The 13,880-nt window shown below is 34.8% G+C and overlaps 1 protein-coding gene across 28 annotated transcripts in view; it reads left to right on the top strand.

Moving 5' to 3' along the window:
* Nucleotides 1-13,880, top strand: part of SMC2 (structural maintenance of chromosomes 2) — a 436,171-nt gene that overhangs the window by 409,385 nt on the left and 12,906 nt on the right. For all 28 annotated transcript variants that reach the window (XM_055271618.2, XM_063636841.1, XM_055271611.2 and 25 more), the window contains 9 exons: nucleotides 204-363; nucleotides 855-972; nucleotides 1,583-1,721; nucleotides 3,075-3,194; nucleotides 5,033-5,237; nucleotides 6,860-6,995; nucleotides 9,915-10,039; nucleotides 11,722-11,915; nucleotides 13,452-13,595. In XM_055271618.2, the coding sequence (XP_055127593.1) occupies nucleotides 204-363; nucleotides 855-972; nucleotides 1,583-1,721; nucleotides 3,075-3,194; nucleotides 5,033-5,237; nucleotides 6,860-6,995; nucleotides 9,915-10,039; nucleotides 11,722-11,915; nucleotides 13,452-13,595 (1,341 nt within the window). The remainder of the gene's footprint in view (nucleotides 1-203; nucleotides 364-854; nucleotides 973-1,582; nucleotides 1,722-3,074; nucleotides 3,195-5,032; nucleotides 5,238-6,859; nucleotides 6,996-9,914; nucleotides 10,040-11,721; nucleotides 11,916-13,451; nucleotides 13,596-13,880) is intronic.

Here is a 13,880-nt window from a genome sequence, read left to right as displayed (position 1 = left end):
ATATTAGTTTATACGTTGAGTAGTTTTTTGAGGAGAAAATACTGAGAAATGACTAATTTGTTGAAATGCTAATCCAAGAGACCAAACAATTAAATTTTTAAGGTTAAGGTCTCTTAGTAAAACCAGTCTGAATCTTCGGCCATTTAATTACTAGCACTGTCTGCCTCATACATCCTATGGTCTGTCACATTTTTCTGCCGCAGGCTCAGATGAAGTTGAAGCATGCTCAACAGGAATTAAAGAATAAACAAGCTGAAGTTAAGAAGATGGATAGTGGCTACAGGAAGGATCAAGAAGCTTTAGAAGCTGTAAAAAGACTTAAAGAAAAACTTGAAGCTGAAATGAAAAAGCTAAATTATGAAGGTTTGCCTTTAAAAACATGATAATCAGATCATGAGGAGGTAGTGATTTTTGATAAAAAGCTAATTTAAATAAAGAATGCAAACAAGTAGGAAACATTTCTTAGCCTATTAACAAGCATTAGTATAAGAAGTGTGTGTAAATATAGTCAAAAAGTACCTAATTATAAAACAACTCTTGAATTTTTGAGAACTCAGTATTGAGAATTTCCTGCTTCAATCATTTGAAAGCTCAAAAAGTCATTTGTGTATTTCTACATTAGTAGGCATTCAGTTTGTATGTTATTTTTTGGAATGAAAATTGTGTTATTTGCCGATGGAAATAACGTCTGTTTGGCAATGGATAGAAATAGGAAGGTTCAGCACGCTTTTTTAATACTTATAGAAGTTTGTATTTTTTGCATGCTTTGGAAATAGTGGTTACTAATATTTTCCTTAAAACAGTAGACTGAGCTTTTAAAACTTGGTTTTAATTTATTATGATTTATCCTGCAGAAAATAAAGAGGAAAGCCTTTTGGAAAAGCGCAGGCAGCTGTCTCGTGATATTGGTAGATTGAAAGAAACATATGAAGCCCTATTAGCCAGATTTCCCAATCTTCGATTTGCATACAAGTAAGAGACTTAAGCCTTGAATTTTAACATAGTAGTAATCAAGACATTTTTATTTACGCTGGAAGCAGTCTGAAAATTTTGTCGACACCAAGATTTTTGTATGAAGCTTGTTGTAAACTGCTTTTCTTTCATTGGTATTTTTCCTTTAAACATTTGTTGAAATGTTTTAAATGTTGGCAGGGAAATTCTTGTGAAATTTAATGGCTAATGATGCTAGTAATCTTAAAAATGAGGGAAATTTAATCGCAGTTCAAAATGTCTTCAAAGTTATTCTGTCATTAATGTTAAATATCCACGTTTACATCTTATAATTTGTTTTGCTGTGTGGGTTTTTTTAATGGAATATTTACAGTAATCATGTATTATAGGGATTAGAACATCAGAGTTGTTCTTATTACATTGAAACATACTGAAAGATCTATTGTGATTTAGAAACAACAGCTGGCTAGTCATTTGGGACATTTTAAAATTTTTGGTTTGTTAAAACCATGTGCTGATTCTGCTTTCATTTCACTTTAATGTGTTGTCCAAAAGTGCTCTTGATGAGTAAAGTATAACTTTTTCTACTTTATTATCTTAAGATTAATTTTTGCCAACTTTTGTATTTCAGGGATCCAGAGAAGAACTGGAATAGAAATTGTGTGAAAGGACTTGTGGCTTCTCTGATTAGTGTGAAAGATACTTCTGCGACCACAGCTTTAGAATTAGTGGCTGGAGAACGACTCTACAATGTTGTTGTGGACACAGAAGTAAGTTGATTTTAATTTTAAAAAATTTAAAATTTGGTTAGCTTGAAAACTCGTGTGCCGCTAAAAGAATTAAATACTTTGATGTTTTAAGGCTCTCCCCTAAGGTGACATATTTATAGGGTAAAACTATTTGGTTCGTAACTTTTTGATAACTATTCCAAAGGAGGTCTCATGCTTACTCAGAAACTCAAAATGCATATTTCCAATCTTAAACTTTTGGGATCTCTTTGCTGTATAAGTTGAATTTAATTTGTAAAATAATCTGGGAATAAATGACCTGTTTTTGATGTCAGTCTTCCCATCAAGGTAACACTGAATTTATTTACATTTCTTCAGTTCTCACTTATTATCCTTCTGTAGAATGCTCATACTCTTTCCTGTAAATGCTACATAGTCATTGTCAAATTTGTTTTTTTTTTTAATTTACATTATATATATTTAAAATGTACAAGAAGCCTGGGTACGGTGGCTCACACCTGTAATCCCAGCACTTTGGGAGGCTGAGGTGGGCAGATCATTTGAGCCCAGGAGCTTGAGACCAGCTATCAGCAACATGGTAAAACCCCATCTCTACTGAAAATACAAAAGTTAGCCAGGCGCGGTGGTGTGCACCTGGAGTCCCAGCGACTCTGGAGGCTGAGGCACAAGAATTGCTTGAACTTGGGAGGTGGAGGTTGCGGTAAGCTGAGATCGCACCACTGCACTCCCGCCTGGGCAACAGAGCAAGAATGTATCTCAAAAAAAAAAAAAGACAAAAACAAACGTACAAGATGTTTTGATACATATACATAGTGAAATGATTATTGTAGTCAAACATATTAACATAGCCATTCACCTTCCATAGTTACCTTTTTTGTGTGTGACAGCACCTAAAATTTACTCTTAGCAAATTTTCAGTATATAGTATTGTTAATTATAGTCCTCATGCTATATATTACATCTCTGAATAGGTAGATTTATTTATCCTACCCGACTGCAAATATGTACCCTTTGGCCTATGACCTACTTCTACCCATTTTCTTTCACTCCTCATCCCTGATAACCACTGTCCTACTCTTTTTATTTGTTCAGCTTTTTTTTAAAGATTCCGTGTACAAGTGAGGTCATACAGTATTTTTTTTTTCTTTGTCTGATTATGTCACTTAGCATCATGTCCTCTGGGTTTATTCATGTTGTCCAAAGTGGCAGCATCTCCTTTTTGAAGTTCAAATGATGTTCCATTGCATATGTAATTATAACTTGATTGTTTGGGATAAATGGCACTAAACATTTATTATAGACTACTAAACTTGCATTCTCTCAATTTTCTGTCATCTTTAACATGTGTTTTTTAAATTCAAATGTGTGTTGTAGGTTACTGGTAAAAAGCTACTAGAAAGAGGGGAACTGAAACGTCGATACACTATAATTCCACTCAATAAAATTTCAGCCAGATGTATTGCACCAGAAACTCTGAGAGTTGCTCAGAATCTTGTAAGTCTCGTTTTATCTTATTTATATGTTTAATCGTCATCTGTGGTTTTTTTTAAGTTAGAAGACATTAATTTTGAGGGACATAATCATATGCAGAACCACAAAATTAAAATACAAAAAAATTGGGTTGGCTTGTGCAATTAGATGATAAGAGAGTAGAAATGTTGGAAGACTTGAACTCCCTTTGATGCTTCACTTTGTGGTATTAGAATGTCCTTTTTAACCTTAAGTCACCTGACTGTCAGGTGATAGTGAAAATTACACTTGATTCCTGGTTAGAATTGAGCTTCTAGGTAAGTACCCCAAATTCTTCAGGGTTTTGTTTTTGTTTCTTTTTATGTCAGGCATACTTAAACTGCCCACAGTCACAGCCATTATGGAAAGCCTTCATTAGTATTGCAGTGATGCTTCTTTATTAGAGTTCTTCTGGATTGCTATTCAGCCTGTGCAGGTACATAGCAGGTGACCAGGATCCCATTCAACTGCTGACATTGATCTAAATGACATGCCTGCTAGTAAGAAAATAGATTAGTACAAGGAAATACATTTAGAAGTTATTGTAGTTTTGTAATACTGTAAAAACATGAAGTCAGTCATAACATTCAGCTGTAATACCAGTTTTTTTATTGATCAGACATTCCACGTACATCAGTTGAAAAGACATTTCTATGAAACTTAAAAATATACTTGTAACTAAGTGGATGTTGTTGTATCCTTAGTTCCATTCAGAAGATTTCAATGGAAATGATTTCAAAATACAGTTGTGTTGATATGTATACTATCAGGAGAGGGAGGATGAGTGCTGAGTAATTGAAAGGTGATGTTTTTGGTTGGTACTTTCTGTACTTGAAAAATCACCATTAAGTCAAGAAGGCTCAGGAAGTTAATTCAGCCATACATCAAGTCCCAGCATTAGAAGGAGATTGGGATTTCAAGTAACAGCAAAAATACTTTGCCTCAAATCCTTTAGTCAAACCTATTTGATGGTAGCTGCCACATCAAAGAACAATACTGAACATGTGTTACATAGAGCTTCCTTCACTGTAATTGCCACTGCTGATACTAAGCTCTAAAAGAGATGCTTAGTTTTTCTAAAATGATGGGCAGAGGTAGCCTCTATAAACAAAGGCTGAGAAGAAGCATTGTGATCAAAATAGAGGACTGGGGATTTTTTAAATTACTTTTACTCTCAGTTATTGTGTTTTCATTTCTGTAACTGGCAGATGACTGCTCTAGCATGTTTCATTTGTATGAAAAAATATTTGTTGTGAAACCAAATTCCTGATTATTGAAACAACATTTTCATATAGTTGTGTTGATCTGGAAATTACAGGTTAAGCACTCCAAGTCCAAAAACTGAAATTTTCCAAAATTTAAAACTATGACACCCAAAAAATGCTCATTGGAGCATTTTGGATTTAGAAAGTTCAACCACTGTAATACAAATATACCAAAATCTGAAAACAAACACTTCTGTTCTAAGCATTTAGGATAAAGGATACTCAACCTGTACTATAATTAAAGTTGTGTCCAGTCAACCTTGGTGAAGGACACTTAGAAACATGGTAATGGCTCCTTATTGATAGAAACTTCCATAATGCCCTGTACTAGCTATTAATAAATATTTTACTTAGCAATAGATCTTTCAGTATTTAAACCTGCAATTTTTTTTCCTGAAACTTTTGAGTTTTACATAGCTTTTTAGAAAGTTCAGAAAGAATTTTAATGCTAGGTAAGTATTACTTAAGTTTCTATTACAGCAATTCTTACTGGTATATAAAATAATATCTGAAAGGGAAAGTAGTATGTACTGTGGCATATCTGTTGTTGTCCCACAGGTTGGCCCTGACAACGTTCATGTGGCTCTATCCCTGGTTGAATATAAACCAGAACTTCAGAAAGCAATGGAGTTTGTCTTTGGAACAACATTTGTTTGTGACAATATGGATAATGCCAAAAAAGTGGCCTTTGATAAGAGGATAATGACTAGAACTGTAACTCTCGGAGGTGATGTGTTTGATCCTCATGGAACATTGAGTGGAGGTAAGTTTTATATCCTTTTGTCCTCACAATTCTTTGTGGTAAATAGGAAGATGCCTTTTTTTAGCCCAATTACCCACTTCTTCAGGAAACACGTTAACTTCGCATTTGTGTGTTTGCCAGTGCCACCTACCTCCTGTCAAAAGTAAAACAAAAAATTAAACCTGCCCTTGAAATGGTACCTTAATGCCTTAAAGGAATTCTTAGACAGTGATCATATTCTTCTTGGTCTAGTATTTGCCACACTGGGTTTGCAGATCTTTGTCAAGACAATAGAATAACAAACACTGAATAATATTTACTATATACCAGACAGTGTTCTACAACTATGCTGTCTAATACAGTAACCACTAGCCATATGTGACTCTTTACATTTAATTAAGTTAAAAGTAATTTCCTTGGTTTCATTAGTCACATTTCAAGAGCCATAATCACAAATGGTTAATGGATAATTCGACAGTGCAGATATAGAACATGTCTATCATTCTATAAAGCCCTATTCTGTGGGCTTTAAATAAGAATTAGTTCTTAATAACAACGATGAGGTAGGCATATTATTATCATCTCTAATATACAGTTGCAGAAATGAAGATACAGAGTGGTTAAATAACGCACTACAGAGTGGCAGAGCTCAGAATTTGAATCCCAGCAGTCTGATTTCATAGTTTGTGTTTTTAACCCGGTAGACGGCATAAAGCCACTTGAGGTATCAAGTGACTTAATGTCGTTCTAGGCCATGGAAACATAGCCAGTTCAGTGAATTCCATGACCAGGTATCAGGTTCTCCAGTACACAGTCAAATGACTAGTATCTGCAAATGGAAGATAAAAAGAGACTACGTGCTTTTAAATGTCTACAAGAGAAGAAACTAGATTTTGTTGATTCAGATTCTTTTGAAGTTTCTACTTACAGGATATGAAATAAGTAACCCCGTATTTTAATTACAAAGTGTTTTAAAGCATTTTTAATTGACCTTAGCATTCTTCCATCAAACCTGCAGAGTTTCTTTGTCAACATAATACCTCAGTCTGTGACTGCCAGATAGTTATAGTTGCATAATGTGAAATCGGTTTATTCTGCTTGCTGTGCTGTATCAGAACTTAGGTCAGCCCCGAAATCTTAGCTTACAACAAATTTATTCCATGTTTATGCTACATCTGCTGCAGATCAGTTGCCTTTCTGCCCAGTGCTATTCTCATTCTGGGACTCAGTGTGAAGGAGAAGTAGTCTCTGTCTTGAACATATTTTTCCCATGGCAAACGGAAAGCAAATGGTGAATTATGTACTGCCTCCTAAAGTTTACTTTCAGAAGAGACACATTTCCCCATTTCATTGGCCAGAGCAAATCACATAGGCAAGTCCAATGGCAGAGGGTGGAAGATGGGCCCAGTAGACAAGGCAGTGGTTATTTTGAATAAATAATACCTACTACAACCTTTTGGATCTGTTATGAGTTCTCTGTGTTCTAAGGTTCAGGTGAAGGAATGAATTCCATGGCTTCATAAGCTCATTAAAATATTTACTATTGAATCAATTTGAGTATAATTCTCTTAGAAGACTTTTTATTGTGTAGTACATACCTGGTAACTTAATGTGGAAGACCTGTTTCAATTTGCCTCTATCAGGTGCTCGATCCCAGGCAGCTTCTATTTTAACCAAGTTTCAAGAACTCAAAGATGTTCAGGATGAACTGAGAATCAAAGAGAATGAGCTGCGGGCTCTAGAGGAGGAATTAGCAGGTCTTAAAAACACTGCTGAAAAGTAAGAACTGTATATACATTTTCTTTATTAAAGATTTGTATAGTAGAAAATGATAGAAAATTTACTTTTATTTCAAGAAATACAGCTTCTGACTTTTCTCATGTTTTTGGTTTTATTTAAAATGTTCGATTGAATTGTGAGTTGATAACTTACCATTTATCCGTTTTTTTCTCATAAGAGAGATGTCTTTGTTAAGAAATTAGCAAAATCTATTTAAGCAAAACAAAACAAAAAATCATTCACATATTCCACTCTCTCTGCTGAGAAATACATTAGCACTTGGCTAGGGTTGGTGGGGAAACCCTTTGATACTCTGGCATCTGATACCAGAGGATACTTGATTTCTTGATTTGACATGAATATGATACAGTATAGCATTGATCAGGTGCGCACAGTAAGTTTAATAGCATTGTGGCTGTCCTATGTATATCAAGGATCTGCTAGGTTGCCTAGTGAGCAGGTAAACAAGTTCATGTCGAACATCAGCACTAAAATTTTAGTGTTTCCTTACAGTATTTCTTCTGTGTACGTATGGATAAGATATATATATACTTTCCAACATCACTTTTATTTTTATATAATAGAGGTATATGCATATTTTTATTTTTTCAATATTGGGATCATGCTAATGTAACCTTTTTGTGTCAGTCAGTAAACATTTATTGAGTGCCTCCTGTGTGTCACATACTCTTCTAGGGGCTGGGGATCAGATAAATACCCCATCTTCATCTAGTTTTTTCTTGTTGGAGAAGCGGACGATAAAGAGAGATAAATTGGTAAAACATGTTACTAGTTCTAAGAAGAAAAAAGTAAATCAGGAAAGGAGATAGGAACTATCTAGGGCAAAGACATGTTAAAATTTTATGTTGGGTGGCCAAGAAAAGCCTCACCGAGGACATGATTGTTGTAACACAAAAGAGTGAGTGAACTGCCTCTATGGTTATCTGGGAGAATAGTCCCCACTTGAATTGAAAGCTTCGTGAGTTAAAAGAGCTACAAACTTAACAAAGTGCATTGTTTGAAAGTTTGGCCAGGCCTAGTGGTGCACACCTGTAATCCCAGCACTTTGGGAGGCTGAGGCGGGTGGATCACTTGAGCTCAGGAGTTCTAGACTAGCTTGGGCAACATGGAGAAACCCTGTCTCTGTAAAAAAATACAAAAAAGTTAGTCACGTGTGGTGGCATGTGCCTGTGGTCTCAGCTACTCAGGAGGCTGAGGTGGGTGGATTGCGGGAGCCCTGTAGTTCGAGGTTGCAGTGAGCTGAGATTGTGCCACTGCACTCTATCCTTGGGGACAGAGTGAGACCCTGTCTCAAAAAAAAAAATTTTTTTTTTAAGTTTAATTGTAATTTTTTCCGGTATCTCTGAAGATGACAAATAGGGACTGATTTAAAAAGATTTTATTCAGAATTCGCAATACTGAATACAATTTTAAAAATCTAAATAAATGTTGAAATGATTATTTTTGGGTATGTTTTTAGCATTCAATTTCTGTAGTTATGAAAGCTTAAAATGGCACCAAGACTTTTGAGGACACTAAATATGGACAAGATTTTCATAGGATGGCCATTCAAAGATAAAAATTAAATCAGAATTTGTCTTTTTTCTTTTTTTTTTTTTTTGAGACAGAGTCTCACTCTGTCGTCCAGGCTGGAGTGCAGTGGCCCGATCTCGGCTCACTGCAACCTCTGCCTCAGCCTCCCAAGTAGCTGGGATTACAGGCACTTGCCACCACACCCGGCTAATTTTTGTATTTTTAGTAGAGATGGAGTTTCACCATGTTGGCCAGGTTGTTCTCGAACTCCTGGCCTCAAGTGTTCTATCCTGTTTACTTTCAAACATCACATACATGTAAAGACCTGCATTTTACCTTCATGAATATAAATTAACCGTAGAGTAAATGAATTTTTTTCTGTGAGAAGAGTGAAACAAAATTTTTCTGTGATATGTGGAAGCTCTAGCAAGGTGATGAGTTTGTAGTTAGTTACATTTGGCTTAGAACTGTTAATTTTGTTCAGTAGTATTGGATCATTTATTCTGCAGAATTGAATTCTTTGCTAGTTGTGACACTGAGGTCAAGGAAGGAAAATATATTTTGAAAAAAATGAGAATGGTGGAAGAATCAGCTAAAGCCATTGTTTCACACCATATCAGGAAAGTAACATCTTTTAAACAAATATTTCTACACTCCACATTTTTAAATTAATTTGAAGTAAAAATTATTGTTTTAAGTACTGTCAAGTACAGCTTCAGGCAAGAATACTCAAGGTAGTATTTATAAGTTTTGTTTTGTGTTTTTTTCCTCAAACCTCATGAATTTCTAGTGACAAGGTACTTTGTGAATTTATATTAACTTGAAATTTCACTGCAACTGAATTAGCTAAATACTTTTCAAAAGAAATGACTAAGCAGCCAGAACTGGGATAGAATTACAAAGTTTTCAAGAAAATGCGTTTTAAACAACTAAGTTCAAAACTTTTTTTTTTTACACTAAAAGTAGGGAACATTATTATTATTTTTAACATTTGAAAATGAGGTTAATAACTACATTTTTGAAATTTTATGTAATTGTTATAATTAATCATTTTTCGTGGTGAGTAGTTGGTTTGATTTTTTTTTCTTTTTAGTTAGCAAGAGGGATTATTTTTAAGGAAACCTAGCTGTTAAATATTTCTAATGTAAATAGTTATTACGGATTTTAGTCATTGAGAGTTGTTTACTTTCAATGATCAGATCTAAATTTGAGTTAATTGGTGCCTCAGAAACTTGAAAGCCATCAAAATTATTCCTGTAACCAGTAGCATCTTACACTGTTCATAATGTATGTGAGTTTAATTTAGGTAAGAATCTGAAGTTTGAATGTATTTCTCAAATACGAGAAAAATGACAGTCATTTCTTACATGTTTCTGTTTTTGTAAGGTATCGCCAACTAAAACAACAGTGGGAGATGAAAACTGAAGAGGCAGATTTATTACAAACCAAGCTCCAGCAAAGCTCATATCACAAGCAACAAGAAGAATTAGATGCCCTTAAAAAAACCATTGGTAAGATGAAAACAGTGCATGCTTAATCTCTGGTTTTATTCATATCCGTTACCTTACGTTAGGTATCTTCTCTACCTGTGCTACGTTTAAGATATATATGATAAAGTTTATTTAGGGAAAATCCAAGTATGAGATTTCTAGGTCTTAGGGTATGGTCATTTTCATCTTTATTATATATTGTCAAAGGTCTGTTCGTTTTTAACAATACTCATTTCCACCAGTAGCATATGAAAGTTTTCATTTCTCCAAGTTCTTTTTTCTCCAGACTTTAAAAATTTTCCAAATCTATTGGTTGTGAAAAGATAGCATGCATTAGCATTTAATTTCCATGTCCCTAATTGCTGATGAAATTTGGGATCTTTTTTTGTATGTTCATTGGATCTTTGGGTTTATACTTCTGTGAATTTTCTGTTTATTGGTTTTTTTTTCCCCACTGTTTCCATTCTTAAGAGTCCTAATTTCTTATAGGTTATGTGCATTGCAAATATCCTTTTACCATCTTTTTTGGCTATGTACTGGTCTTTTAATTTTGTGTTCATAGTATTTTTGTTATACAAAAGTTTTTAATGTTTAGTGTAATTCACTTTATAGCCACTTCCCTAATTTTAAGATAGCTTGTATGTTTTCCTTAGAATTTAATTGTATATGGTAGTTTAAATTTTTATTTTTGTCATTCATTAGGACAATATCCACACATGTGCTTCTCCACTAATATTTTAATAGTATTTTCTGCAATGAGAAGTAGTGTAAGAAATTGTGCGGTAATGACTTCCAAGGTTATATTTGCACCTGGGTCCTAACACTCACAATATACATCAGTTGTTACAGCAACACATGTTCATTCAGTATTGCTCTTTTATTTATTTTTTATTTTTTTGAGACGGAGTCTCTCTCTGTCCCCAGGCTGGAGTGCAGTGGCGCAATCTCAGCTCACTGCAACCTCTGCCTCCTGGGTTCAAGCACCTTCCTCAGCCTCCCAAGTAGCTGGGACTACAGGCATGCACCACCACACCCAGCTAATTTTTGTATTTTTAGTAGAGATGAGGTTTCACCATGTTGGTCAGGATGGTCTTGATCTCTTGACCTCATGATCCGCCTGCCTTGGCCTCCCAAAGTGCTGGGATTACATAGGCATGAACTACCGCACCTGACCTTATTTTTTTCTTTCACAGATTTGGGGATGTTTTTCCTTTGCTGTATCCTAGGCATACTGTCATATAATTTGTCGACTTTAATGAGAAGTTCCCTGAATATATATAAAATAGGCAAAGAACATAATGTAAGCTTGTTTATGAAATTACACACTTTCTAGCAACTATAGAAAAAATACCATAGTTATACTGTTCTGGTTTTAGGAAGCATACAGTTGCGTTAAAAATACGATCTGTGATTTTTTTTTTTTTTATAGGTTGCTTCAATACCTTTGTAAAAGGATAGTTGTAGATAAAGTTCAATTTCATAGCAAAAGAAATTATTTTGTTACAGATCTTCAGATAATTCAAGTATGGCTTTTACGTAGGATCTGTGTTTCATTATACCATTTCTAGAATATCATTGGGATAGTTAAGTTTCTTAAATTGTACCCTGTAATTTTCCAAACCATTTCTTCTATTAAAAGTTGAATTTGTAAACCTTTACCTATAACTGTTAATTTAGACACATTTGCTTACTTTGTTATGCAGAGGAAAGTGAGGAGACTTTGAAAAACACTAAAGAAATCCAAAGAAAAGCAGAAGAAAAATATGAAGTTTTGGAAAATAAAATGAAAAATGCAGAAGCTGAAAGAGAGCAAGAACTGAAAGATGCTCAGAAAAAACTAGATTGTGCCAAAACAAAGGCAGATGCATCTAGCAAGAAGATGAAAGAAAAACAACAGGTAATAACTTCTTTTTGAAATTGAACCAACCTTTTAAAGTCAACATAGAGCTGAAGGTGGTAGAGCATCATTGGTTGACCTTATTCATCAGAATTGATCTCAGAATCTAAAAGGGAGCAGTGTTCTTTGGAAACACATTATGCTTCTTACAAGTCAAAGGAGTATACATGATGAGCATCTCAAATCCCAAATACGGCAGAATTAGAAACTTTTTGAGTGTTGATCTGAGGCTCAAAGGAAATGTTCATTGGAGCAGATTGGATTTGGGATACTCAATTAGTCAGTATAATGCAAATATTCCAAAATCTAAAAAAAAAATCTGAAGTCTGAAACACTTCTGGTCCTACACACTTTGGATAAGGGATATGTAATCTGTATTTTTATCTGAAAACCCTGCAATCGAGTGTTTCATAATTGTGAGTAGGGGATGCTAATTTTAAGGAAAGGGCAAAGTTGACAGTTGGTAAATGCTTCCTTCAAGAGTGGATGGCCTTTCTTCAGGAGTGGATTATTTGATATTGTGGATGTCATATCAGAGATTCAGCAAGTTGACATTTTTATTTGGTAAGCACCTAAATGAATGTGCACTGTGAAAGCATGATGGAAGACAAAGCATGTTATATTTACAAGGTGTCGTTCAGTTGTAAACTGATGATACTTTATTATATCTTTTAGCTAATGCCAAAGCTGGAATCTGAACCTAGGTTTTTGTCTCCAAAGGCTACGCTGTTAATCACTTTGTGATTTCACCTAAATATATTTCCCTCGCATTTTTTTTTAGCCCACTCTAAGATTCTTGTCATTAAATAGCTGTACAAAGTATTTTCTAATGCAGGGGTTACCAACCCCCAGGCCACAGACCAGTAACAGGAGGTGTATGGCAGGCAAATGAGGATTACTGCCTGAGTTCCACCTTCTGTCAGATCAGTGGTGGCATTAGATTCTCAGAGGAGTGCAGACCCTTTTGTGAACTGTGCATGCAAGGGATCTAGGTTGCATATGCCTTATGAGAATCTAATGCCTGATGATCTGAGATGGGGTGGTTTTATCCTGAAACCATACTCTCTCCCTGTGCCCGCCATATGGAAAAATCATCTTCCACAAGTCTGGTCCTTGGTGCCAAAAAGGTTGAGGACTGCTCTTCTAATGAACTGAAGGCTGTAGTGGGAAAGAAGAGTATTGAGAAACTTTTTACGCATTGAACAATTTTGTTTTTAAAAAAGCTTTACTTCCACTAATTCATCTGTTACGTAGAATGTTATATTGTTTTCCCTGTAGGAATAAAGGATAAAGAAAATAATTTATGCAGAGTTCTTTGAACCAATAAAAATTACACATACCTTTTTTTTTTTGATATAGGAAAATAAACTTCCTTTTTCTGGGGAAGCAGCTTAACCTGTATTTTCGGTAGCTGAGTAGTAACAAAGCTGTGGATCTTACTTGCATGAGATTATTGTTTATTTAATTGTTCTGTACATATTTGTTTTTCAGTAGTTAATAACCTATATGAATACCCAAATACTGTATTTTTTATAGGAAGTTGAAGCTATCACTCTGGAACTGGAAGAGCTCAAGAGAGAGCATACATCTTACAAACAACAGCTTGAAGCTGTGAATGAAGCTATCAAATCCTATGAAAGTCAGATTGAAGTAATGGCAGCGGAGGTGGCTAAAAATAAGGTAGGATTTATTTATCAAATTGGAGAAATTGAAAATGCTAATCTTTTTATGAAACATTAGCTTAAGATGTTTCACTTTAGTGTTCTCAATCTTTTCACTTGTTGTGATGAGAGAATGAGGCACAAATAGCTTTTACTGATCCAGAATTGCCAGTTTTGGGATCGCATAGGTCAGTCAGCTTCTAGCTGACTCACTTAGTTGATTCCATCTACATTACATCTAGCAGAAACGCTCTCATTTGCAGCATGAGCATTGTATCCCCACCCCTTCTTCCAGGGATAATCC

This window comes from Symphalangus syndactylus, chromosome 3 (genome assembly GCF_028878055.3).
Source record: "Symphalangus syndactylus isolate Jambi chromosome 3, NHGRI_mSymSyn1-v2.1_pri, whole genome shotgun sequence".
Classification (NCBI taxonomy): Eukaryota; Metazoa; Chordata; class Mammalia; order Primates; family Hylobatidae; genus Symphalangus; species Symphalangus syndactylus.
Note: the sequence above shows the minus strand (reverse complement) of the source record. Positions and strands in the feature narration are given on the sequence as shown.